This window comes from Python bivittatus, unplaced genomic scaffold, assembly GCF_059951505.1.
Source record: "Python bivittatus isolate LINGU-HERP-01145 unplaced genomic scaffold, Pbiv_v1 ctg000070_np1212, whole genome shotgun sequence".
Classification (NCBI taxonomy): domain Eukaryota; kingdom Metazoa; phylum Chordata; class Lepidosauria; order Squamata; family Pythonidae; genus Python; species Python bivittatus.
In genome coordinates, this window is record NW_028277034.1 from 29,987,549 (window position 1) to 30,014,219 (window position 26,671).

General features: G+C 37.5%; 2 protein-coding genes across 10 annotated transcripts in view; one reads left to right on the forward strand and one right to left on the reverse strand.

Annotated features, from left to right (window-relative positions):
• On the reverse strand, positions 1-23,467 carry ABHD18 (abhydrolase domain containing 18). 5 transcript variants are annotated; one of them, XM_088132865.1, is made up of 15 exons: positions 23,100-23,238; positions 22,274-22,318; positions 21,458-21,530; positions 17,163-17,267; positions 16,756-16,840; positions 14,491-14,591; positions 14,248-14,326; positions 14,073-14,159; positions 13,583-13,608; positions 12,062-12,200; positions 10,309-10,398; positions 8,217-8,318; positions 4,149-4,518; positions 3,043-3,205; positions 2-1,177 (listed from the first exon to the last, which is right to left on the reverse strand). In XM_088132865.1, exons 4-15 carry the CDS (start codon positions 17,252-17,254, stop codon positions 1,126-1,128), a joined length of 1,386 nt encoding a protein of 461 aa, XP_087988991.1. In that variant the 5' UTR covers positions 17,255-17,267; positions 21,458-21,530; positions 22,274-22,318; positions 23,100-23,238; the 3' UTR covers positions 2-1,125. The 5 variants fall into 5 exon arrangements, with proteins under 5 accessions (XP_087988993.1, XP_087988991.1, XP_087988992.1 ...); XM_088132863.1 differs by lacking the exon at positions 21,458-21,530 and having other exon boundaries at positions 3-1,177; XM_088132866.1 differs by lacking the exons at positions 21,458-21,530; positions 22,274-22,318; positions 23,100-23,238 and adding an exon at positions 23,329-23,467.
• MFSD8 (major facilitator superfamily domain containing 8) overlaps positions 23,363-26,671 on the forward strand; it is a 21,808-nt gene continuing 18,499 nt past the window's right edge. For 2 of the 5 annotated variants that reach the window (XR_015794572.1, XM_088132858.1), the window contains exon 1: positions 23,500-23,630. Coding sequence is in view for 1 of the 5 variants with exons in the window: in XM_088132858.1 (XP_087988984.1) it covers positions 23,563-23,630 (68 nt within the window). In the remaining 4 variants the exon portion in view is untranslated. Of the gene's footprint in view, positions 23,631-26,671 lie in introns of all 5 variants that reach the window. The other 3 variants (XM_088132860.1, XM_088132861.1, XM_088132862.1) reach the window with 3 other exon arrangements.

Genomic DNA, 26,671 nt, shown 5'->3' on the forward strand with positions numbered 1-26,671 from the left:
AAAATGTCTTGCACTAGTAGAAACACACTTCTGCTAGCCCAAGGCAAACACCCTGCATTCTGGCCATTGTTTCATTCTCCTGCAATCTTGAACACTGCATCCCATTCTACTCAAGAGGAACTATTAAAAGTGGTTAGGGGACAAAACAGGAAATTTTAGTTGGGAAGAGTCAGGAAAAACCTGTTGTACATGGTTATCAATACACTTACAATTCCAATGGTAAAACTTTAAGGTTTTGCAGAAATAATCTGCAATGAAAGAATGCTGAATTCTCATAAGCAAGCTACTGCAAAATTTCATAAATCAATAGAAACAAGCAACTGTAGCATAACCTCTTTGGTTAGTGCAAACTGTATAGTAGTTTAAAAAAAAAATAAAAAATGTATTTATTAAACCATTAAACTCCATACTTTATTTCAGTTCTTGTTCAACCAATTGAACAGTAGATGCACATCTTTTTCCTGTCTTTTTTTAAGGCACAGATTATTGCTATCAATTACTTAAAATGAATACAGTAATGAAACCAATAATAGGCTACAGGAAAATTAGTAAGTACACCAAATTTACTTATCAAGTTGAAGTAGAAAAAACATTAAGTCTGTATATTGTGTCTGCACGTGATCACAATTCAGTCTAGAATACAGAGTATCTTAACAGTTTCAGGGAGAAAAAACTTTCAATATGTTAAGCCTAATTTATATTATTTTTTTCCTTTACGAGCTAGTATTATATTGCTGTAACACAATACTCCTATTTCTTTAGATTCTAGTAAAATAGTGGAGCAAAAAGAACTAAACCAGTTGAAATTTAAAGAGTTGTCAATACTGTATTGATTTCTCTTCTATGGGTGTATGAACTTTCCAAATCGTATTAATTTTTAATTAAAACATATTTTGCCGATTTAAGACACCAGTATTAACAAATTTTGCTAAAATTACTTTAGCAGCAACAAATCCAACTTTAAAAAGTTACATTTGATTACATTCTTATTAATGAATTACTGTTGAATAAGCCGTTGGGTAGATGGCTTAAGTGAACCAATGATAGCTTTGTTCAATTCATGAAGTTGATATGAGGATCCACACAAGAGAGTGAGAGTACATGGAAAAATTCAACAGAAGAGGACTATGTGACATATTTCTGAACAAAACGTTCAAATGCATCATATATGGCTTGCCTAAAAGAAAAAAGAAAATTAATTATACTAATATCATTCAGATATCAATTCAATAAAGCTTTATATTATTTTACATTATAAAATTCAATTTGAAGATTGTGATTGCTGTTACTGTAAACTGCAACTTCATAGTTCATAGCCAACGCAACGCAGCAGATTCTCACATGCAAATTATAATTCTACCCACAAAATGGTTTGTGTACTTTAATATATTAAGTACCAGCTCAAGTGAGCCCTACCCTTGAAACTAACTATAAATTCCCCCTGATTGGCTGCCAATTTTAACCATAATTATAGCCCAATTAAGAAATGGTAAAGCAGTTAGAGATTTGATCCCTGCAGAATAAAAACAAATACAGATTGGTGGACTTCCATAAAAGCCTCCCTCTTTACAAAGATAAGACTATTTTATTCAGATGCCCAAAGGCTGATGCTGCCCTATAACAGTCCAAATCTTTAAGAAGGGTGATAAATCTAATCTAAGTTCTAACAAATTTGTCTTTCAAATGTTATTAGTAAATATATACCAAATGCCTACTTGAGAAACTCAGTGATTGGCTAGATAAACAACAAATGTTATTATAAATAAATGCATTATGCTTAACTACTTGGTGGGAAATTACATTTGGCTACAGTAATGGAGTAAATGAGACCAATAAGCTAAACCTCAGTCATACCAAGATTAAGGTTACATTAATGGGTAAATTTATTATTCCTAAGGAATGAAACTTAGATGCCTATAAAACTAGATCTATCACCAGAAGCCAATTTTGACCTTACCTGAATAGGCTGGCTACTAACTTCCTATTTAAATAGCTGCCCTGCAAGATACTCCAGAAACTTCAATTAGAACAAAATACTAGAAGTATTTTACTAGAAGTAGCATACTAGTACATCATCACTAGCTACCAGCTGATTTCTGGGCCCAATTCAAAATCCTGGCTTCAATAAAATTCCTTCTGAATATACCCAAAACATTCCATTTGCAAGATGAAAATTATATGGGACTTCAGAACATTCTGTTCTTCCTCTGGACCACAGCAATCTGGCCAAGCCAAAAACGGTTCAGCACTTTTCTCAAAGTGTTTTAGAAAAGAACTAGAGTGCTCCCAGAATGGTCAAATCCGGAAGGGGAAAATGAATCTTCCAAAGCTCCCAGTAAAATTTTGTCTTTGGGATGCAACATTTAACACACCCCTAATTACTACACAGGCTGCACTCAGAGTATCAGAAGGAACAGTCTTCCAATACATTCCTGAGTCTGCCAAGATCAGAAGTCCAGTATGACAAAATAACAAAAAGGAACAGCTTTTCTTTCAGTAAGAACCCCTGGCTTGGAATAATCTTCTCAGAAAGGTCTACTTTTATTTTGGAATTAGAAAAATTATTTATATTCTTAAGCCTTTTAGTTTCAGAGTATTTCCAGCAAATGCATAACTATTTGAGTATAGAAGCTAAAACCTAAAAGACCATTTTCAGTCACATCAGACTTTTAGACCCTACTGATCCTTGGGGAAGTCCTACTCTCTGCACCATGACTTACAGATTGCCAATTCATGGGGATTCAAGCAGGCTTTCTTTGGGAGGGCACATGCTTTGTAGTATGCAAAGTCCTTACACGGATGTGTATAAGGTGTTAAAAAAGTATATTGTTTTCTGTGGCCTTCTCAAGCCATTAATGCTCTGTGGAGTTTCTTTTGTAATGAATTGTTTTTAATGGTATTATTACCTGATTATGTAGTATGTTGTGATGTTATGTTATGTTACACTGATTTTGCATGTTTAAATAGGCAGTATACAAATAATTTAAATGATTTTTAACAGCAGCTACACATGATTTTCAATGCTTATGCTGAATGACTAACCTGAACAATCCTTGTTTGAAGAGATAAGCACTAACATGACCTCCATCCAAGTATCTGATTTCACATCCTGGCCAAATTTCTTGAAGGCTACGCACCCCAGTTCTTGGAATATAGGCATCTTCCTTAGCTTGAACAACTATGATCAGTGTGGGGTCAACTGGAACTGAGAACAACAACTTCTTTGAAGATAAATTTATTAACTTTAGATTTAATAGCATGTTAGAAATGTTTCTTGCATTACAACATAATTAACATTTATAAATTCTTCAGCAAGTGGCAATATAGCCTCAATAACTGCATATCAAATCAAATCTTTATTACTTTCAAACAGCAGCTTGTCCTACTACTGGTTTTTGGAGTATGGCCTATGTGCCATTCAGATGCCCTAACCCAGAAAAAAAATGTGTTCCATCATTTCAATACACTGTACAGTCAGTTGCATAGCTTGTTGAGATTTTGCTGCCCTGATTAATCAAATTAAAACAGCAAACTGTTGGTGATCTCAGCTTTGCAGTATTAGAACTAATAGGGTCCTGACTCTGCTTCCAGTATACTATCCACTCAGTATTGTCTTTCCCTAGCTCTAGCCCAAATCTGCCTTTGTACTAAGTTCTAGCCCAAATCTGCCTTGTACTTTCTAAATTGCTTAATTGTTTAATAAAACTGCAAAGCTGAAATTCAACCTGCATTCAATCTTATCTAGAAGAAGAAATCTTCATTGCAGTCAGACCAGTATATAATAAAAACTGAATGGTATGCTCTGGTTTCTCTTCAGATTATATAAATGAATCTTATCTATATCTTGCATTACAATGCAGAGTATTGAATTAGATGGTTAGCAGATATGTAATACTTCAAAGAAACTCCACTTATATATACATTAAAAAAATCTCTTACATCATCTACGTTTGTTGTTTTAAAGAAATAAATATAAAGAATATAAGAGCAAAATTCAAGTTTAGTAGGTGTGCACATATAGAAAAGACAACTTAGGAAAAAAAGTATAATAAAAATTATGAACAGTGTTCTAAGATGGAGAATTATTAAATAGGATTACAAATTAATAAAGGACAGAAAATCTAAAACACACTAAAATTAGTATATACCTGAAAAATTAGCAACATGGGTACATTCATCCATTACTCCTTTCATGAATCTTAAGGATTCCCTTTGTAAACTCTCACTTTTTCCACTTATCAGGTCCTTTTGTTCATTGGAAAAGTTAGTACTACTGCTGCTGGTTGAAAATGTCTGGTTTATGCACTGCATTTTGGGTGCATCTTGCACCAACAATCCTTCTGCTGAGGTACTTAGATTACTTCTGTTAGTACTAAGGCAGTGACCCACTTCTGAAGAAAGAACTTTGCCTCTGATATCCAAGTTCAGAATACCGGAGTTGAGATCCAGATTACTCAAGCTGTCCACACTGCTTGGAGAATTTTTAACAAAGTCTTGCCCCATCTTGAATGAATCTGTCTGAATAAAAATATTTATCAAACTGAAGCGCTTTGGCATATTTTTCAATATATTCTTTTCAATCAAATCTTGATGTTTTAAAATGTGTAAAAATAGATTGATCTCTTAAGATAATGAATTATTCTATATGATTGCTGTTGTATTTTAACTGAAAACATGTCCAGAACATGTGCTAGATGGATATTTATTTATTAAATTCCTATCTTAAATTTTCATTTTTAAACAAGCCTCAAAGTAGAGGCTTATTATTAATATTAATATTATTAATATTAAGACAAAGTATTAAAATATGTATTAATATTCCTCTATTCTATGTATTAATAGAATACTGTATTAATATTCCTCTATTTACCTCCATTAAAAACAATTTACTTTCTACTAGAATGACCTACCAAAACATGTGTACACAAAACAATACCATAGAATACTGATAAATTGCTAGCACTATAATATAATATATAGGGAAATTTCCCCATACTGTCAGTTCTGTTTAATTACACCCTAAAATAAACCAAGCAAAAGGAAGTCTTCAGAAGCTTTGCTACAGATGAATAGTCTAGAGACTCACCCCAAAGTGTGTTCTCCCTGCCATATATTATGAGAAATGTTGGTAACTCGTACCAGTCATTTAGTTTTTTTTCTAAATTATTACTGAAAATAGTGCTGATACATTTCCAAATACATATCTGCCCACTGACAGGGATTCATGCTTTGATCACTTTGTATCTGGATTACTGCTGCGCACAAAGTGTGGGACTGCCTTTGCAGATGTCTTGAAAACTGCAGCTGGTACAGAAGGGAGCAGTCAGGCTATTAGCCAGGGAACGCCATTATTGTGGTCAATGCATTAATTACCAGTAGCTTTCTGGTCCAGTTCACAGTATTGGTTATCATCTAGAGAGACCTATCTAGTATGGCATTGGGATGGATCAGTGAACACTTTGTCAAAAATGATTCTGCAAAACACAATGATAATAAAGATGGAGATACATATCCATATATGTATCTCCATCATTGTTATTATGTTTTGCTTTCTTTTTCTTTATTATTAAAAATAATAACAAGTATGATTCTGCAAACATCAAAGAGCTGTCTGCTCTGGGTTGCTCCAATAGGAGGTTAAGACAATTAGTCCAGGCAGTCACTGCTTTATGGAAACGCTCCCCTTGGAAGTATGATTTGTCTCTCTTAATTTGTTAAGTTTCAAGAAGTATACAATTTATAAGTCCTTATCAGAAATACAGGAAACCCTCAATTTAACAAACTAATAGGGAAAAGTGTCCATTAAACTGAAGGTATATTTTAACCCTATCAGTAGCAACTGTTACGATAAGTCTAGTGCGTACCAAGCCCCCGCCCAGCAGTTCCTAGCATGGCATATCACATCTTCCTACTCCCTGATCTTTGGAGGATATTACCTCTCAGCCACCACCAATGTCCAAAACAGATTTTGTCTGTTCATTTGAAGTCTACCAAACTAAGGTCTGTTAAGTTGAGGGTTTACTGTACATGTTATCACCATGTTTATATGTCATCCTTTAGGAATAAAAGAGAAACACTCTGATTATTTCAATATGAGTAATGATCACAAAAAAGCACAAACATACTCTTACGTTTTGGGTTATTTTCTCATTAGAACCCAGTGTGAAAACAGAGTAGCTAACTTTATGATAAGAAACTTAGGAATGACTTTATTAAACTGCAACAATGATATATGATATCAATACCTTTACACAATTAAAGGTTAAAAATGGATTCAAAAACATTTCTCTTACTAACTGTTGTCAGCATAAAAGCAGAATTGAATCCACATAAACACGTCTTGGAGTATTTTTGCTGAAGTGCAATAATTAGTTGCCTATGGTTTATAGACAGCCAAAAACTTCCTAGAAAGAGTGTTCTAAAAATTATTAATATTAGCAAAACAAAATAAAAATCCAGCATTTAGGATATTAACATAGTTTCAAAAAAGTTTTTTTTTCTTTTTACTGTATACCATTCTAGCATTTGTTCCCACCACGTTCAATTAATTTCTCTTTAGAAAAAGATATACCAAGGGTAAGATGTGTTAATAGAACATCAAAGTATAAAGTGCACAGTTCTGCTCACTGTTGGAATATGTAATCCCATGATAATAGACAAGATGATTAGTAATTTCTGCTACATAAATATTTTCATATAAGATAGATTCCATACCAGAACTTTTTATACAAATAAATGGAAATGGAAACAATGTGGTCTGTGATAGCAACCTTTAGCAACATGCCCTTTTAGTGGCAACTAATTAGTTTGACCAGCAGATGGATTTGAAGATGATGTTAAGCTATCCTTTCCAAGTAACTTGCAATATCCTGCTCCTCTTTATAATTTTACATAGCAGTATTTATTTAAAATTATTTATATGCAACTTCTTGCAACTCTAGGCAGCTTACAATACAATAAAACACCCTTAAAATATCCATAATATAATAAGCAATGAAAAATATCAAACACCTGTTATTAATAGAAACTGCAACAGAAACTGTTGCCACCAATGGGCTGATCATTTTATACAAATGCCTCCTAAAGCAGACTGTCTTCATCATTTTATGGAAAGCCATCAGAGTAAGATCACATCAGGGGGCAAGGAGTTGCAGAGGGAAGGGGCTGCTACTGAAAATGTCATTCTCCAGATCCCAAACATCCTGATCTCCCTGATACTTCATGCAGGGTGGGCCAATTCTATCTGAAGTTTAAAGAAACCGCTATAGGAAAAGAATTGAGAATTTTTATGTGGCTTCTCCTCCATTATTTTAACCTGTAAACTACTCACAACAGTACAGTGGTACCTCGGGATACGAACTTAATCCGTTCCGTGACTCTGGGCATATCCCGAGTTGGTTGTAACCCGACGCAAATTTCCCCATAGGGTTCAATGTAAATCCGGTTAATCCGTTCCCCCCTCCAAATTTGGTCGCACCCCGAAGCAAATTTTCCCATAAGGTTCAATGTAATTACCGTTAATCCGTTCTGGCGTCCGCGGACCATGTGTCAGGGGCGGGAAAACGGCAGGGTGCTGTGCGGCGGGGTGGGAAAACGGCGTGGCGCCGTGCGGCAGGGTGGGAAAATGGCCGCGGACCACGTGTCGGGCAGAAAAATGGCCACGGACCACGTGTCAGGGGCGGAAAAATGGCTGCGGACCATGTGTCGGGGCGGAAAAATGGCTGCGGACCATGTGTCAGGGCGGAAAAATGACCATACCCCGAGGCGGAGTTCGCACATCGAGGTAATTTTTTGCGGCTGGAGCTGGTCGTAACCCGAAAAGTTTGTTAGTAGAGGCGTTCGTATCCTGAGGTACCACTGTATTTAATTTACTAAAGATTTGTCAGATGTTTAGCAATTCCAATAATATAAGCACAAGTTATTTTTAGTAAGACAATTCAAATGTTTTCTGATTAGGGTTAGGGTAATTCTATTAAGATATATAATCCCCCTTTTCTGACTTTGAAAATTGTAGCTGAATATCTCAGAGATTTTCAAAGTTTAAGAAAAACTATTTGGATGGTTATTACACATAACTGTGAAAAATAATTTCATAGAAGACTAATGCAAACCAAGTGATATAAAAGAGTTTTTGTTAAAGTTTTAACTACTATGGCATTAAATAGCTCTCAGAAATTAGTGCGGGAGTTATAGTTACAAAATTAATTTATACTCACTCCACAATATTCAAGCATTTGAATTATTTCTTCTTCATAAACACTCTGAGTGTAATACTGTTTCTCTAGTTCTCTCCAGTTCACTGCCTTGCTCAACACACCCTGAAATTAAAGAGAAAGCACAATGGATTATACAGTACATGAACTATTTAAAAATCAGTTTTAATTATGCCAGGGTTTTACTTGTTAAATTTCCATCACTCTGCAAATGTTTTCCTGGATTCAATAGCAAAGGAAAGCATCAATGGGTTCATATGACTTCTAAGCAACAAATCAATTTTAAAATGGAGGATTTGGGCAGGGTTTTTAAAATATTTTAAAAAGATCTAAACATTTGTAAAATTGCATCATAATCACAAGAAAAACGAACCTATTTCCATGTTACAATTAAAAAACACGTTATTGGCTAGTCTTTTTATCATAACATAGCGCTCTGATAATATTCAAGGTTTAAAACATCACACAGACATTATACATCAATAATGCAGTAATGCAGAACTCTGCAGTAATGCTGTAGAGTTCTTGGGGTTCTCTGAGCTTGGTCATTTTCTTGCAGACTTTTTGTTATACGACTAAGCAACATCTTCAGTGCTAGGAGTGGGGTTTGCTCCCTGTTTATATATAATAGCTTGCCCTGTCACTGTTGGTGCGGTGTTGTTTTTTCCTTGGTAGTTCCTAGATAAGGCTGTTCTTTATTGCTTGTTTGTCTAAGTTGGTAGTTCCTTGATTAGGATATTGTTTACCGCTTGTCTGGTGTTGATCCTGGTGTTAATCCCTGCTTATCTGGGTGTTGATTGCTGTTCCAGTCTTTTTGTTTCCTTTTTATTGTCTCTTTTAAATGGTGTGTAAATGCTGTTTCTCTATGTGCCTGTTGATGGCTGACCTGTCTGAATACCAAACTTCCAGGAATTTCCTTGCAGTTTTGGATTTAGTTTGGTCTAAGATGCTGACAGTTTCCCACTTGAAACTATGGTTGAGTTTGTACATCTGTCGTGAGATTAAGGTTTTCATTGTGTCGTCTGACCGCTAGTTAGTGTTCATGGATGCACTCTGCTAGTCTTCTGCTTGTCTGTCCTACATAGGGGCTGTCATAGTCCTTACACTATATGTTGTAGATGACTCCTGTTTTTTCTTCTTGGGCTACTGGGTCTTTTGGTTTACTTAAGATATTTTGGAGGGCTTTAGTTGGTTTGTGTGGTATGGTGATGCCATGTGGTTGTAATAGTCTGTTGGTTGTTTATGATGTATGGCACTGTTATCCTTTTCATAGCTTGTGTTGGTTGTGCTGTAGTGGGTTGAGTGGTCAGGCACTTTTTGATGGAAGTTGTGTGGGTATCCATTTTATTGGAAGATGTTGTATAGGTGGTTTGTTTCCTTTTTCTGCTGTTCTGGGTTACTACAGTGTGTTTGTGCTGGTCTGAATAACGTTCTTACACAGCTCCTCTTGTGGGAAGTTGGATTGTTACTTTGGTAATGAAGCACTTGGTTAGTGTGGGTTGTTTTTCAATAGACCTGTGTCTCTATTTTGCCATCATTTCCTTTCTGATGTGGATATCCAGGAAGGGTAGTGTGTTGTTGTTTTCTTCTTCCCTTGTGAATGTTATTCCTTTGAAGATGTTGTTGATTGTTTCATGTGTCTTCTCTAGTTGTTCCTTTTTTATTATGATAAAAGTGTTGCCTACATACTGGATCCATATTTTTGGTTCTATGCATGGAAGTGCTATAGTTAGAAGCTACTATATATAAACAGGGAGCAAACCCCGCTCCTTTCTAGCACTGAAGATGTTATCTATTTGGGACACGAAACAACTGCAAGAAAAGAACTCAGAGAACCCCAAGGACTACAGTTTAACCCTGAGCTACATATATTTTCTTTTATTGGTACATAATAGTGCACATCATGCACCTCTTTGCAACAGTAAAGCAGCCACCTAGTAAAACAAACTGGCTGGGTGGACATGCAATGGAGACAGCTTGTAGCAGTTTATAAAGCACCCAGTGATTCTGGAAAAAGACATGGTTGCTTTAATATTTCAAAGAGAGGTACTTTCAAAGAATTTACATAATTATTTGCTAACTAAAAATGCATTACCGTAGTAAAAACACCAGACGCTGTAGACCAGGAGAGACAAGGAACTAATGGTAATGGTTTAGGCCAATTTGATACTGCTAATGATGCCATCTGTAAAAGAGGATAATTTTTCCCATGAGCACAAACCAAAACACAAAATGTTTTCCATTAATTGATATGAAAAACTGCCATATAATATATTTTTAAATTTCAGCTACACATATCTCAGATGAAGACAAGCAATAGGATTTGAACATCTTTTGTATTAATGCTTATCAAAGAAAAGTAGAGCAATGGATATAACATAGTATCTGAAATTATATGAAATACATATTCTTATAAAATATGCACTCTTATCTATTGAAGAAAAAGTTTGTATTCCTCAAATATATTAAGAGAAAAGCCTTACACTTGCTTTCCAAATATCCTTACTAAATGAGATCCATAAGAAAGTTTATGTAAGATCACATATGAATAGAATTTCATTTAAATTTAGGACATTTGATGATGTATATATCCTAGGGACACCTAGACAACCTGAATAAGGCTGCCCCATGTAATGTTCACACCACAGCAAGACAGTTATTACTGGCCAAGTTGAAAGTTTAATTTGTATTTCCCTGAGAAAGTCAAATACTGTACAAATTACATTCACTTTAATTTGAAAAAAAGATTTTAAAAGATACATAATTATGAATCTTCCTATCCCATGTGAAACTGTTTTATTACTTGCTATTATATAAAACAATCATAATTACAGGCTCTGGTAATATACAGTGGTACCTCTACTTACGAACTTAATCCGTTCCGTGACTCTGATCGCAAGTCGAGTTGGTCGCAAGTCGAAGTAAATTTTCCCATAAGGTTCAATGTAATTACCATTAATCCATTCCGGCATCTGCGGACCACGCGTCAGAGGCGGAAAAAATGGCCGTGGACCATGTGTTGGGCGGAAAAATGGCCACGGACCACGTGGAACGGGCGGAAAAATGGCCATGGACCACGTGGAATGGGCGGAAAATGGCCGCGGACCACGTGGAACAGGCGGGAAAATGGCCGTGGACTACGTGGAACGGGCGGAAAATGGCCGTGGACTACGTGGAACGGGCAGGAAAATGGCCGCGGACCACGTGGCACGGGCGGAAAAATGGCTCGTAAGTCGAGGTGAGTTTGTAAGTAGAGGTAAATTTTTGGGGCCGGAGCTGATTGTATCTTGAAATGTTCGTAAGTAGGGGCGTTCGTAAGTAGAGGTACCACTGTAACTGCAAATGTGCCATATAAAACTGTTTGTTGTTGGTGGTGGTCAATGCTCTTTACCTTTTAAACTGCTTTGATTAGAATTAGTCTACAAAGCCACCTCATTCCTCACACATCTCTCAATCTGATGTGTTACAAGTCAGGTTTTAGGGGAGAATGGCATTATGCTGGATGTTTCCCATTTTAAGTACAATACATGTAGTATGGCACTAAAGAACACAAGTACTACTAAGAATCAAGTTCCCCTTGAGCGAAGGTCAACTTCTAGTGATTATACATACATACATAACTATATGTTACCTTCCCACCTTTTTTTTGGTTAGAACAGAAGTGATTTTAAATGGTCTTCTTCTGGGATTTTTTGTGTTTTTCTAATCTAGTCTACAGTCTTGGATTTCCAAGTAGTCTCCATGCCAGTAGTAATTGGATCTGGCCTTTTTTGTGATCAGCCAAGTTCAGCTGGGTGCTACCATCTACTTCAATTACATTATTAGTAATTAAACATTTAAGCTCTTACATGTCCTCCCATGGATATGCCAGTCATCCCTAGAGGTCCATATCCTTCTTTTTCCAGCCAATGCAAAAGAGCTGCTGATTCTAGTACAAGAGCGCCTCCCATCACAAACAGGTCAGAGACGTTTTTTAGACAGGATCTTCTTTCCTCCCAAGGAAAGAAATGCAAACTTACTTGTTTAAAGAAATATATTAACAGCAAGTTCAAGTATATTAACGTATCTGTTTTATTAAAACAGGTTAAAAGACAGTATGCTAAAAACTCTTGGGCAGGGAAAGCTAACAGACTATGGTTGTATTCAGATGACATGACCTTGCTATCTATTATTTAGCTGCAAATACACCCAACAGCTGCTCCTTTGAAATACCATATCTGATTGTTTCTTACTCAAACATGGTAAAATGTGATCAGTTAAAGCAATAATACTTACCTAGACCAGTCAGCACAAGAAAGCCATTTAAACAATAATTACTACTGATGGACAATAAATTTGTTCTTTCTTCATTTAGATAAAGAAAACAATATACCATATTGACACAGTAGTTGTACATGCCAAAAGAAAACACTATGGACTTTAACCACATATAAACTAAAAGTACAGTATTAATGTGCTACAATTTGAACAACTTTTGTCCTGCTTTCCCAGGTAAATTACTATACTTTTCTAAGCAACAATATAGCACCTTTGTTGACTATAGGAGCAGTAAGTTTAACTGTACCTCTTCTAGGTCCTAACGGTGGATACATTTGGTGTCTGAACAGAATCCAGCAGAATCCAGGAAAGCACAGAAATAATTAGAAGAGAATATGTGTAGCTCAGGGTTGAACTGTGGAGTCCTTGGGTACTCTGAGCTTGGTTGTTTTTTGTAAATGTTTCATTACCCGACTAGGTAATGTTTGCAAGAAAACAACCAAGCTCAGAGAACCCCAAAGACTCCACAGAAATAATTCTTGCAGGATTCTATTTAGAGAACAGATTACTTCTGAATTTCTCTAAGTTACCGCTGTTTATTCAGTAGGCAGAGAAAGGAATCATCTGAAGAACAACCATCTTTAATATTTACTGTGAAATGCAGTACCCACATTTTTGAACCATGTAATATTCAGCTGCTGAGAATAAATTCATTTAGGGCAATAGATTAAAGCAGAATCAGTGTCTCTGATGCTACAGCATGTTTTCTATCAAGTATGACTTATTAACTATGCTGACTGGGCCTAATGAGAGTTAGGATCTGAAGAATCACAGATTAGCATTCTGGCAGAAAATATTCAAAATGAAAATGTTTCCCAAATCATTTCCTAGTCAACCTTCAATAGTGTTTGATCTCTGAATGGATGAATGCAATATTTGTATTATGCATTACAATGCCTTGACATGTTTTTCCATAACATGATCACAAAATGATAGAAGGCACACAAAGATGCATTAGAATTAAGAACAGACATCTCTGCGCATTATTAAAAGCTGTTATTGGCAAAAATGGAAGTATAATTAGCAAACTGTGATGCAATTACAATACTTACAACTGATCCTTAGGTTTTCTGTATCCATGTATAGACAGATGCAAGTTAAAGGAAGTAATGTGAACTATTCTGAAACATTCTTTAACATTTCTATTTCTTTACTTTAAATCAAATAAACCAATCATTAAAACAGTTACTTTAAGAATACACATTTACTTAATGCAGCAAATGCTAACTCAGTAGGCTAGAACCACTTAAATCATTTCCTAAATTTACAAATTTAAAAAACCAAGTGTGGGGATTTGCCATGAGGGTGGGCTGCAAAATGTCAGTACAAGACTCCCAAACTCCAGTAGATTACTACAGCCTATAGTTTCTATATTTCAGTGAATGTTCAAACTACTTATCTATATCAGAATCAAACAGATTTATGTTTCACACATTTTGATGCAATTCTATTACTATATTGTTATTTGAATTCAGTAGGTCACTAGATAACACTTTCTCTCTCCTCTGTATTCAAAGGTATGTAATACTCAAATAAAAGGATATAATAGGGGTTTTCTAACAATAATGAAGCCATACAGGCCTCTTTGATCATTGGACGGGCCATTAAAGTTCGTCGTCTCCAAAAGTACTGAAAAGACGTGGTCAAATAAAGCTAAATTAAATAGTACCAATGTAACTGTATTAAGAAACCTTTACTAAACAACACTGAAGCTTACATGATCTCCAGTGCCTGCTAAATGAATGCAAACAGGTTTGTACTTGCTGTTCCATCTCTTTGGTACTATAAATTGAAACCTATGAAAGGAAAAGACATAATTAAAAACTATTCAAATTAAATAGACAAATTCTCATATATGTTTCACAATGTGTGTGCATTTGTATCACTTTATCAGTATATTTAGTCCATAATTTATGGACTATGATAAATTCTATAGCTTACAATATATGTTTATTTTTACCTTGCAGTAATTGATTCTGATGGCATGATATCAGGAACATAATGTGCCAAAGGAGAAATGAAGTGTCCATCAAGGATCTTGCAGTCTGATTGCTCCTCAACCTATACAGCATTATATTTTTACAGTCACTATCAAAGTTTTCATGGAAAAAATGCAAGTTCTGCTAAACAGAGTACTGTTCACAAAAGCTATGCTGCGTTAATACACTGAGCTATGCAAGTATTTGTTTAACTAGAGTTTACCAAATATTAATATACAACTCGTTAAGACAAACCAACTAAGCCACATTTTGATGGTATGCTGCTTTAGCTCAAGGTATGAATCCACTCAGGGTTATTTTCTGCCAGTTTCTCTCACCCTTTCACAAGCAAGCCCCATCTCCACCAATTTAGAAGCAGGAGAAACCTTCCTAGCTTTAGCTGGTGATTAAGCTCAAGTCCATATAGCATTTCATTACCTTGGGTAGGGGTGAGAGAAACTTGGATGGAAAGGAAGTCCTTCTACCTTCAAAATTTTCATGAATAAAATTTCAACATTCTTAACCAGATGTACATCCATAATCATCCTAACCAACAGCTAATAAATAAATGCGTACTGCTGGCTTCTAAGAACGGAATATTTTCCTGCTAAAATCTGGATTGGCCAGTTCAGAGTATCTGTTGAATAGCCACATAGGAATAGAAAGACAACAGCCATAAGCACTACAGGTTTGGGAGTATTCATGCTTTATATATAAGCAAGGACTGCTCCTAGTAACTTAATCAAATCTGAGATATACAAATATAAATAATAGCTTTTTTGTCATAGTTGACTTTAACATTGTTTAATTAGTGTTCCAAAATAAATTCAATAGCTATAGTGAGTGAAGAAATTCATAATCACAACTCCACTCATCTTCAGCAGTTTCTTAAAACTAAATAAATATGACTTTAGAACTACTCTAGCACTTTTTGGTTTTGCAAAATTTGTCAGCTTTATAGGTATAAATTTTCCTGTAAAGATCTACTATGCCAAAAGAATGAATTTTATGTAGATTAACGCTGCTCCAAGTTTCTAATATTAAGAGTGAATTCCCATAGTAGTGTAAGCTTGCAAATTGCATTTTTAAAACCCTACTAAACATCATATTTGTTTTATTATTTATTATAGGCCATTATTTCTCCTAAGTAACCTAATGAGAAATTTAAGTTCACGTTGTGTGTGTGCCTTCAAGTCAGTGTTGACTCCTGGCAGTCCAATATAGCACAGTCTTTCTGTTTTAAAAGTCAGTACAGGTAGTCCTCAGTTAACAACCACTTGTTCAGCAACCGTTCAAAGTTAGGATGGCGCTGAACAAGTGGTATTTACAACTGGTCCTCAAAATTCTGGCCATCCCAGCACTCCTGCAGTCATGTGATTGCCATTTGCAACCTTCCCACAAGCAAAGTCAATGGGGAAGTTGGCAGGGAAGGTCGCAGGTCACTCGGGTATGTCTCCCCCACCCAGCAACAGCCACCCCAAGCCTCACTGCACTTGCACCGCCCCTCGTGCACCCTCAGCCACCTGCATCAACCATACCAAGGCTTGCTGTGCTTGCACCATGCCACACTAGCTACCTGTGCACCCCCACAGGCCCTCCTCCACCCAGCAGCAGCCACTTACCTACCTGCCTGCCTGCAAGTTGCCTGGAACTTGCAACTTCCTGTCAGCTTTCCCAGTGACTTTGGTTGTTGGAAGCCAGCAAGAAGTTACGAGGAAGTCCTCACTTAAGGACCTGCAAACCTTGCTTAATGACAGCAATGAAGACTGCGGGGATTGCAGTCACTAAGTGATGTGGTCATGTGACATTGTGCTTTACAACTGCACCGCTTAGTGACAGAAATTCCAATCCCAATTACCGTCGTTAACCAAGGACTACCTGCATCAATATCAATCTGTACATACGGCAGATATTTTATGTTAAACTGATGTCATTTTGAAATTAATTTATTTCCAGCAAAGTTTAAGGTCGATGCAAATTATGTTGCCTTCTAGCATCTTGTCCATTGATAATAGCAAGGGGTACTTCCCATGAGATGGAAGAAATATAAGAGAAGATAAAACTACAGATGACTCTAGTGAATTTTTCCAAAATGTATAAATCTAGATTGCTAACAATGTATACCTTATCAAATACAAGTTTTTTTCTCTCTGTATATTTATTGTCAGCCCTCAATACTTCTGTTTTGAATTAAACAGTTATAAATAATCAAAACCAATCCATTTATAATGATTCATTTTCAGTACCTTATTAATGTGCACAGGATAGTCCCTTGGAACAAGATTTTGACATTTTTCCCTGTTTCCAATAATCTTTCTGAATTCAAATATTCTGTTAAAAATAGGAATTAGTTGCAGACATTATGAACAAAAAAGACTACATACTATAAATAAGTATGTAATTATAACAGTATGAAATTGACTGTATCAGGACTGGTATTACTTCTATTTCACAAACTCCCTATTGCTGTTACATGGAATGAGCTCTACTATAGAAACTTTGCCAAAATTCACTTTCTTGCTCAATTTGAACTACTGTATTGTCCTTTATATTTGTATAATATGATTGCACAATTTGCCTCAACTAAGAGCACCAAAAATGCTTTGGAGTGGACACATCAAATATTTACCTTTAGAATACTGTTTATAACTACCTTTTTAAGTCTTCTGGTCTTCCCCATCCTTGAATGAAAAGCTTAGTGAGAAGTAGACGCCTATATAAGACATCTAGCTTGCTCACACCCATTAGCAAAACACATCTAGAAAAAAATATAAATATTCATATCAATAAAAGTATATTGATTTATTTACATGAACTTAAACTGTATAGCTTTGTCAACAAGAAAAGCAAAAGTTAATGATGTATGAACACTGAAAAAAAATATTTATACAAGAAAGAGATGAACCAGTTTCGTACAGCTGTTAAAGAGACTGACCCCTCATGGGATATCACGAGTTCTAGTACTGCCTTAGGCATGGGAGCCATCTGGGTGAATTTGACCAATCACACCTTTTCAATCCTAGGAAGAAGGATTGGCAAGCCACTTCTAAATATGTTGCCAAAACAGCAGGGACTTGGCCCTGTACTTACAGTAAGAGTTACTCATGAAGTTGGTAATAACAGTACAAGAATGGAATTAGGTAGTAACTTTTACTAGCATTTAGGTATAACTCACATAAGATCAAGTTGTTTGTCTTTCCCTAGCATATCATCTAGCTTCTTGGGGATTACTTCTTGGGGGATTACTTCAAAATTACTTTTCTATGGAAACCAGCACATGAAGTTCCAGCTCCTTGGGAAAAGTGCAGAGTAGCTAAAACAGAACAATGTTTACAGTCAGATGTGGAGAGGATAGAGACAATCCTTTTGGCTTCAATTCTCCCTTCCTTTGAAGTTCCCAAAGACCTGGAATTTCAAACGCTGATAAACGAATAAGGCCAAATATAATTATGACAATGTAAATTATATACTTCATTCTCTGCACAGCAATTTATCAGTTTTGCTTGACAAACTTAATATTAGTAACAATGAGTATGATACAGATAGTTAAAAGAGTAGCGCTTGCTGTTGCATACGCAACATACTGTACCAACAGAGCCCACTAATTTTAGGAACGGAATCCTAGTGGATTGACAAGTTGAACCCCCCCCCAACAGTTCAAACAGTGGCAGATAGAAAATATGTTATAACAATAGGAGAAGCTACAAGAATTTTTGTTTCCCATAGATGGGTTAGTTCATAAATATTAATATTTTCCATCTTCTTGGATTTTCCTTTTTTAGTACTGTTTTTAAATTTTAGATGTATTATTTTATATATATTTATGGTTTTAATGTTTTTTGTAAGTCGCCCAGTATCCCCCATTGGGGGGAGATGGGCGGCGGAGAAATTTAATAAAATAAAATTAATTAATTAATTAATTAATATGAATAGGGAATACACTTGGGCCTTGAGAGGCCCTGCTTCAAAAGCTCCCAAAAGACTGTAAAACAAGATTTTAGCAATATGACTGAAAATGGTTTCTGTTTACAAGAGGGATAAGTAAAAAATGCTAGGCAGTTGCTGGGTTTTTTTAAGAATTGGTTTAGAAATTCATATGCTTTATATTTTTTATTATTAACTGAAATTTTGATGTGCAAAATACTTCTCTCACTTTGTAATTAGTATCTCCTTACAGTAGTGTTTAACAGAGAAATATTAAATGAACAGTGAATCACTCCAGATTTTCCAAAACTAGATGAAAACTGTTTACAAGTAGTTCTAGGTTAACAATCCTAATTGGGACCAGAATTTCCATCATTAAGTGAAGTGGTCATTAGGCAAAACATCACGTGACCAGCAGTCCTCGTTGAGGTTTTTCCTGTCCTGCTGTGCTCACTTCCAACTCCCCCTGCTGCTGACGAGATGGACCTGGCTGAGGCAGCTGCTGGCCCTTTGTGAGGTGGCACCATGGATGCCCCGCAAAGGGCCAGCTGCTGTCTCAGCCGGGCAGACTTCTACAAAAGCGGAAGAAGACAATGAAGGTCAGCTGGGGGCAGAGGAGTGAGGGAGGCCAAAAGGGCATTGATGGGGGGGAGACAGGAGGATGGTGAGAATTGAAGCGCACCTTGAAGTTCTAAATGTGAATGGGCTGCCAAGCGTCTGAATTTTGATCACATGACTTGCAGGGTGCTGCAACGGCTGCAACTTCAAGGACCGGTCGTAATTACCATTCATTCAGCACCACTGTAACTTCGAACTGAACAAATGGTCATTAAGCAAGGACTACCTGTACTGAGAATTAACACAGATTTTGGCAGCTATACGAACTTTTGAATTAATCTACCTAGGTAGATGAGTATCTTAAAGCACTTATGGTACACTTTAAAAATTGCAAGATTTATTTATTTATTTATTAATTAAATTTGTATGCTGCCCATCTCCCCCAGAGGGAAAAAGAGAGTTAATGAAGGTTCCATAATACAAACAATAATCCATTCACATTACACTGTAATAATAATTATTAAACATATGCTGCCTGACTTGTCCTCTACAATAAAAATCAAAATGTGAACGAAGCTATAACAAAATCAGCACAATGCATATCTACGTAGCTCATTTTTCAATTCAAGATTAACATTACCCAACTCAATTTAAGCTGTAGACAAATTCTATTTGTCTAAAACCACTTACATTCAAAATAACATTAATGAATATGTTTTTTTTTTAAAACAAGAGAAAAGTGAGAAAATAATTCTCATTTAATTTTGGAATAGTTCTTAAGCTTTAAGTTATTAAGATTTACAGTTCTTAAACCAAAGTTAATTTTAATACTAGTTACATTTCTTCATTATATAACTAAAGTGCACTATTTTAATGAGTGGGAGGAACTTTTTCTTTTAGCTAAATATATATACCAGTAAGGTGTTCATCTATGCTTATCAGGCAAAGCAAACAATAACAAGCTATTTGTCAGGCCTAGCCCAAGGAACTCCAAGAGACCATGTAAATTCAGTCCAGCAATGTTTATTAGCTACAACCTCTAGAAAGAATCTTCCCAGATTGAAACCCCAGCTCCCAAGTAATGCCAGCCACAACATTGTGAATTCCTCAGGGAGGTGCCAGTCTCATCCTTTTCTCTCTCCCTTGCGCCTCAGGAGATGAAAGAAAATGTTTTTCTTCCTGAGTCTGGCCTTCATAATTCCATTCCATCACACTATTTTATCCTTTGATATAATGTAATTGCTTAGTTAATATTTCACTAGTGGAATTTCCTTTCTCATTTTACCAAAGTGAAATGGTTTACTCTTTGATGAATTTGAACAACCCTTCCCTGCTTCTAATCGACAACTTTGAAAATCTGACATAATTAAACTTATAATTTAATTGTTTTATCAAATATACAATATCAGATGAAGAATTGAAAGGTTTTAAGATTCAATAATACAGATAGTCCTCAACTTACAACAGCAATTGGGATTGGAATTTTCATCACTAAGCGATCGTAAAGCACAACCGCATTGCTTAGTGACCGCAATTCCTGCAGTCCCGGTTACCGTCATTAACCAAATCTCAGTCATTAGGCAAGGCAACTTCCTGCTGGCTTCCCACAGCCAAGTCAGTGGAGAAGCCAGCAGGAAGTTGTAAGTCCCAGGCAGTCTGCAAGCAGGCCAGCAGGCAGGCAAGTGAATGCCACTGGGTGAGTGAGGGCATGAGTGGATGTGCAAAGGTGTGAGGGAGGCACGGTGAGGGCTGGGGAGGGTGGCACAGTGAGGGTTGGGGAGGGTGTGGGAGGGAGGCACGGCAAGGCTCAGGGACAGTGCCTAGGGGCGTGAGGGAGGCAGGGCAAGGCTTGGGGAGGTGTGCAGGGTGCATAAGTGGTGGGGGAGGTTAAGGGAGGGTGGACGGTGGTGCATGTATGGTCAGTACAAGTGCAGAGGAGCTGGGGAAGGGTGTGCAGGTGGGGGAGACTCAACCCAGTGATCTTCCCTGCCAGCTCCCCCATTAACTTTCTGGGAAAGCCAGCAGGGAAGGTTGAAAATAGCAATCACTTGACTGCAGGGCACTGCAACAGGTCATAAGTGTGAACTGGTTGCCAAGTATCCAGATCATCATGGTCACGTGACCGCGGAATGCTGGGATAGCTGGAACAACATGGACCAGTCATAACCACCATTCCGTTGTAACTTTGAACAGTTGCTGAACAAATGGTCGTAAGTTGAGGATTACTTGTAAGATATTTTAAGTTCATTATGTATTATTCAAAATGTATTTCTGTATCTGAGAAGGCTGGTTAATTCTGGTTCCAAGAGTACAAGTTCTGCATAGCCAGTCAAAGTTAATCTCCTGTAAATATCACATTTATCCCTGATACTTGATAAAAAACTTTCTCCCAAAAAGTCAAAATATTGTTATGGGAAATCCCTTTCAAATTCCTAAGGCAGAATTCAATAGAATACTTATACTAACAGGGTAATTTTCTCTCTCCACTGAAGCCCTTAACACACACTCAAAATCTATTCCAGAGGTAGTTCTCAGGACTCTGCAAAGAAAATCTTAGAATTAACAGGAGCCAACGGACTATGAGAATAGTTGAGTCACACTGTGTAAGCAAACTCCAATAAGAATTAATGGTTTCTGTCCCAAATGTCAGTGCATACATCCTTATGTGACCACAGTACTAAGACAAATGGGACTTACTAGGCATGCACTGTATTGTGCTGCAAATCTAAATATATAAAAGCAACTTTAAATATATATATTTAATATTTATATATATGTGTGTGTGTGCGTGTGTGTGTGTGTGTGTGTGTCTAAGTTCTTTGTCTTGTATTTGCCTGATGTACTTGCAGTACTTGTAAAATATATGTAACTTTCTTGATTGATGGTCTACAAAAATTATTCATAATAATAAAATGCTCTTAATGTCTAAGGCATAGTTATATTGAAGTAGTACACAACATTATTACATTGAAAAGAAAGTAACATAGCTAAGAATGATATATATTGCCATAAGCAGTTTGATAGCCATTACATAAACAATACATCAATAGTCCTATACTGAGGTGTAATTCTATTTGAAAAAAAAATGGCAATCTAAAATGAGGAATATAGTGTAGCAACCTTGAAAACAACATGACAAACAGTATTATTTATAACAGAAAGAAAGATCCTCATTTTTCTGTAGAGAAACTACACATCCAAAGACATGTTTCTCACAAGGTTCTCAGGTAGTAGCTGATAATTCTAAAGTACATTTTATACAATCACACTGTTTGCTCCTACCTGTCAATCTTGATAGTTCAATCCTGTTAAGTATGTTCATTGTATCTGTTGGTTCAAATAATGAGAAATTCCAAATGCTGTTCAGATTATTTAGGAAATGATTTACTGTGAGACAGTATGCTATCTAAGTAGCATCATCAATAAGACATCCTCAGAGTAAATCTTGCATTTTTAGATGTACATGTGATATAAGCACCATTAAATTACTTGTTAAAGCAAACTTAGATAGCTTGTTCAAGTAGCACTAAAAGATTACTTGAGCTAATTCATTCATGATAGTACTATCATTACTTTATTCAAATGGAGCTCCAATGGGCAAAAATAAAGCTTTGTACAGCATACACAGAGGTGCCAACTTGTACTGTCCATGAAGTACATTCTGAACCAAGTCACCAACACGCTTCAGCAAGCGCCAATACTGCAAGAGTTCAAACCCATAAGCCATCACATTATACAGCACAATCCAATTCAACTCCCCCCGTTGACCTCATGGCCCGTGATAGGCCCATTCCCAAGTCAGCGTGCAAAGAGCTGCCGTCTGCCTCACGAAGAAGCACAGGAGAGATTTGGCGTAAAATTAAACAACCGCCTAAAAGTTAGTTTGGCCTATTTGCAGTCCACCCTCTTCCTCCAGGCGGCTTGGGAAAGGGACTATCATCGTGGACAGCCTCCTCTCTATGTAAAACTCGCCCTGTTGTTTATTCGCTATTCAGTTTTTTAAGCAGAGGTGACTGGCTCCTCTATTTCTCACGATCACGACCTTAAGGGGCCACAACCTCGGAAGCCGTCATGCCACCCTCCCCTTCGGAGAAAAGAGTGAACCTACTGAAAAACCAGAAGTCCAGAGGAGCAGCTTTTCGTAACGCCCTTGCTCTGCACTCTCCTTTCACCATCTGCACTGCCAGACCCGCGCGATTCAACGTCCCGCCCGACTGAATGAGAGGGGGTGGAGAAACACTCCAAAGGTCGTCGCTTCCCGTTTTTTCCCCTCTCGCGAGAAGCGCCACCACCGCAACGACGGTTTTAAAGGCGAGGGATGAGACGGAGGTCCCCACCTGCACCAGTTGCTCGGCTGTCACGTGACCAGAATTGCCCCCCTTCTCGCTTTGATCTTCCCTTTTATTGTGTTCACTGTTGGCCACGTGGTAGTCTGCTCATGCATCCTCTAGGAAGAAAGCAGGATTAAGGGCTCAGATGTTTCCTCGCCCTCTCTTTCTCGTCAGAGGAAGTACGTAGGTGCGGCTCTCGCGGGTGTGGGAAGTTCGAGCTCGGAGGCTTAGAAGCTGGCCATGGCTGCTGCTGTTGTGGAGTCCGCAACTGAGGAGTGGGAGCAGCCTCTTTTGGACGGAGACGAAAGGTGCACGGGGGCGACTGCGCCTTAGGTCTTATTTGCTAGGGGCGCCCCTTTCGGCCTTAAGGAGCGGGGGATCCTCCTGTACTCCAGAAGTGATTGACCTGAAATTCCCAGTAGCCCAACTCAGGTTGTCTCACGATGAAGATTCTGGAAGTTGTAGTTTAAACACAACTGCAGTCGTAAGCTGCCCCCCTTGGCCTGTAGGAGAAGAATAAGAAGGAGAGGCCTAATCGCTGGTAGTGGAACCTAGCTTTCAAGCTGAGGTTAAAATACGTGTTACGAAATAGCTAAATGAACAGAGTATAAGATACCAATACCGCTGACGGTGATATCCTATCTGTTTTAAAATCTATTATATACATACATACATACATATATCTGTGTTAAAAATCTTAACAGATTTTTGACCTATTGTCAGTTGCATGGTTAATAAGACATTTATGTATGAAGGCCATGATAAGCTATTTTTGTGTATTTTTAAATGGGGTGTGTGTACTTTAATCAAAACAGATATTTTAATGGTTTTTTTAATGTTTTTCAGGTCTCTTGGGTTCTTAGAGTACTGTATGATAATGTTGAATAGTGTTTTATAGTGTTTATTGCATAAGGTTTGATTTTATTGAATTGCACATTTTTTATTTTTGTGTCCCTAGAGGGATAACTCGGTTAATCTTTTGGAGAAAGAATTGCATGGCATCTTAGACATGTTTATTATCAAACAAGCATTTGTGGCTCATGGTCACCTTCTTCAGATATGTGGAGCATTTTCCTGAAAAAGACAATAAGAACTTAGATATTGGGAAAGGAGAGAAAAGGTGAAAGAAACTCTGAGAGACAATTTCTTAGGACCAAAAATGGAACAGCATTTAAGCGTGATGTGGATATTACTGAACTGTATAGCTTGCTAGCTAGCTTGTCCATAAGAAAAGGTTTCAGTCTCCTGATGAGTTCTACTTCATAGGCTCTAAAATGGAATTGGTCTTAAGAATGGCCACCATGAGGTCAATAACAGGAATTTCTGGGAATGCTCTCCCATTAGTTTTTGGAGATTTCCATTTGAGTCATAGTGACTTATATCATCTAAAGGTTGGAAGGTCACATGGTGGTCATTTGGTCCAACCCTCTTATGACCCTTATCATTCTTAAAGCACAGTACTGTACCCCAAACTAGGCACAGTATTGTAGATGCTGTCTGCCCAATGCAAAATAGAGAGGAATTATGATTCTTGATCTTGCGACTATACTTTTGTGTATGCAGCCTAGGATTGCATTTATTTGTTTATCTTTAATTAGTTTATATAGCCACCCAACTTACAAACTCTGACTGGGTCATCCCCTTGCTTCATACAGGGGACCCATGCATGCCTGTGTTTCTTGTCCTGGCCTATCTCGTCAGTGTTAAAAGCCTCTCCCATGTTTCTCTCTGTTCCCTCACTACCATGAAGTTACTGCCCTCCCTCTCTCCTCAACACACCAGAACCTCAACTTCTGCATCCTTTTTCCAGGTCAAAGGATCCCATCTCACCTCCAGATAACTCAACCAGTTCTCTGGGATGCATCTTCCTAGCACTCAGTGCCCCTAGTTCCAGATATCCTGCTGCTCCCACTCCCCAAATCATACAAACACCATACAAAGCTGACAGCTTACTTTGCTCTCAGTTGGGGTAGCTGGAGGTCTAAATACATCTGGGGAAAGGAACTGACATCTACATCCAAGCCAACCTTGGCCTCTCAGCATTTACTGCATCATCTTTAGATCCTTTGTGCATAAACTACTGTCCAATACATCGGATGTACTGATCCCCCACATCCTATGCTCATGACTTTGATCTTTTCTACCCAAATTTAGGACTTAGTGTTTGTCCATGTTGAAATTCATTTGTAACATTCACGCAGTTACAGCGGGCCTCTCACGAGTGAGGGGAAAGAAGACACCAAACTGATTCTCCTTCGAGGGGGATGAGAGCGCCCAGACCGGAGTCTGGAAACCTCTTTTATTGAGTACATCAGAGGGCTGGGTTAGTACATCAGAGGGCTGGGTTAGTACATCAGAGGGCTGGGTTAAGCATATATACGTCACACTACCTAATACAAGCCCATAACCATATATGATAATACATGAAACACAAGGGATCATGTGCTTCGATTGAGCACGTGACAAGCTGCGGGGGCTTGCCTCCTGAAATTTGAGGCTTTTCCCCAGGTTGTTGCTGGTACTTTTCCATGCTAGCTTCCTTGTTAGCGTACAACTGATTTTACTAGTCTGCACTAACAGAAATGCCTAGCATGTGATGGGGTGTTATAATGCAACATCTCCTCTGTTTTTATTATTTTAAAGAGCAGCTTCCTCCTCATCACTGATAAAGGTGAGTTGAGGTTTGCAAAAAAGCTGTTCAGGTGCCACTGGTTCCGTGGTTGGGAGAGGCAGGTATTTATGAGTGCAGACCATGTTGACCTGTGCTTCTATGGTACCCAGTCTGTCCTGAAAAAATCTTATAAGCCTATTAAGGACACAAGGACCAACTGTACATGCTATAACTGTACTCGCTATAGTCCAGCGAGAGTGCTAACCAAGGTTGTGAGCCACGGGGAGAGATTAAACCATCCCTCAAACCATCCTTGTTGGTCTTCGCGCTCTCGCCTGCGAGCATTCAGGCCCTCTCTCAGTTTGGTCATGGATTCTTGAACAATTCCAGAATGGTCAGCATAGAAGCAGCACTCTTCCTTCAAGGCCACACACACACACTTACCCACGTCCTTCCCAACCAGGCTGCCAGGCACTAGCTAGAGGGACGGAAGCCACCAAGTCTGACCTATTCCTCCCCTTGGCATCGAGTTAAACAGGAGATGCCACAAAATGGGGTTCACTCATCACCCACTCAGAGCATTACAGGTTTTTTAAGGTATTCTTGCCAATAGGTTTGCTGTCCAGTTGACATGGAAATACAATATTTCCAGAAAACAATTTTAACACATTGAAAGATTGAAGAAATTAATATAAAAACAAATAATACAAACAACAAGGTCTGAACAATTTTCCTTCC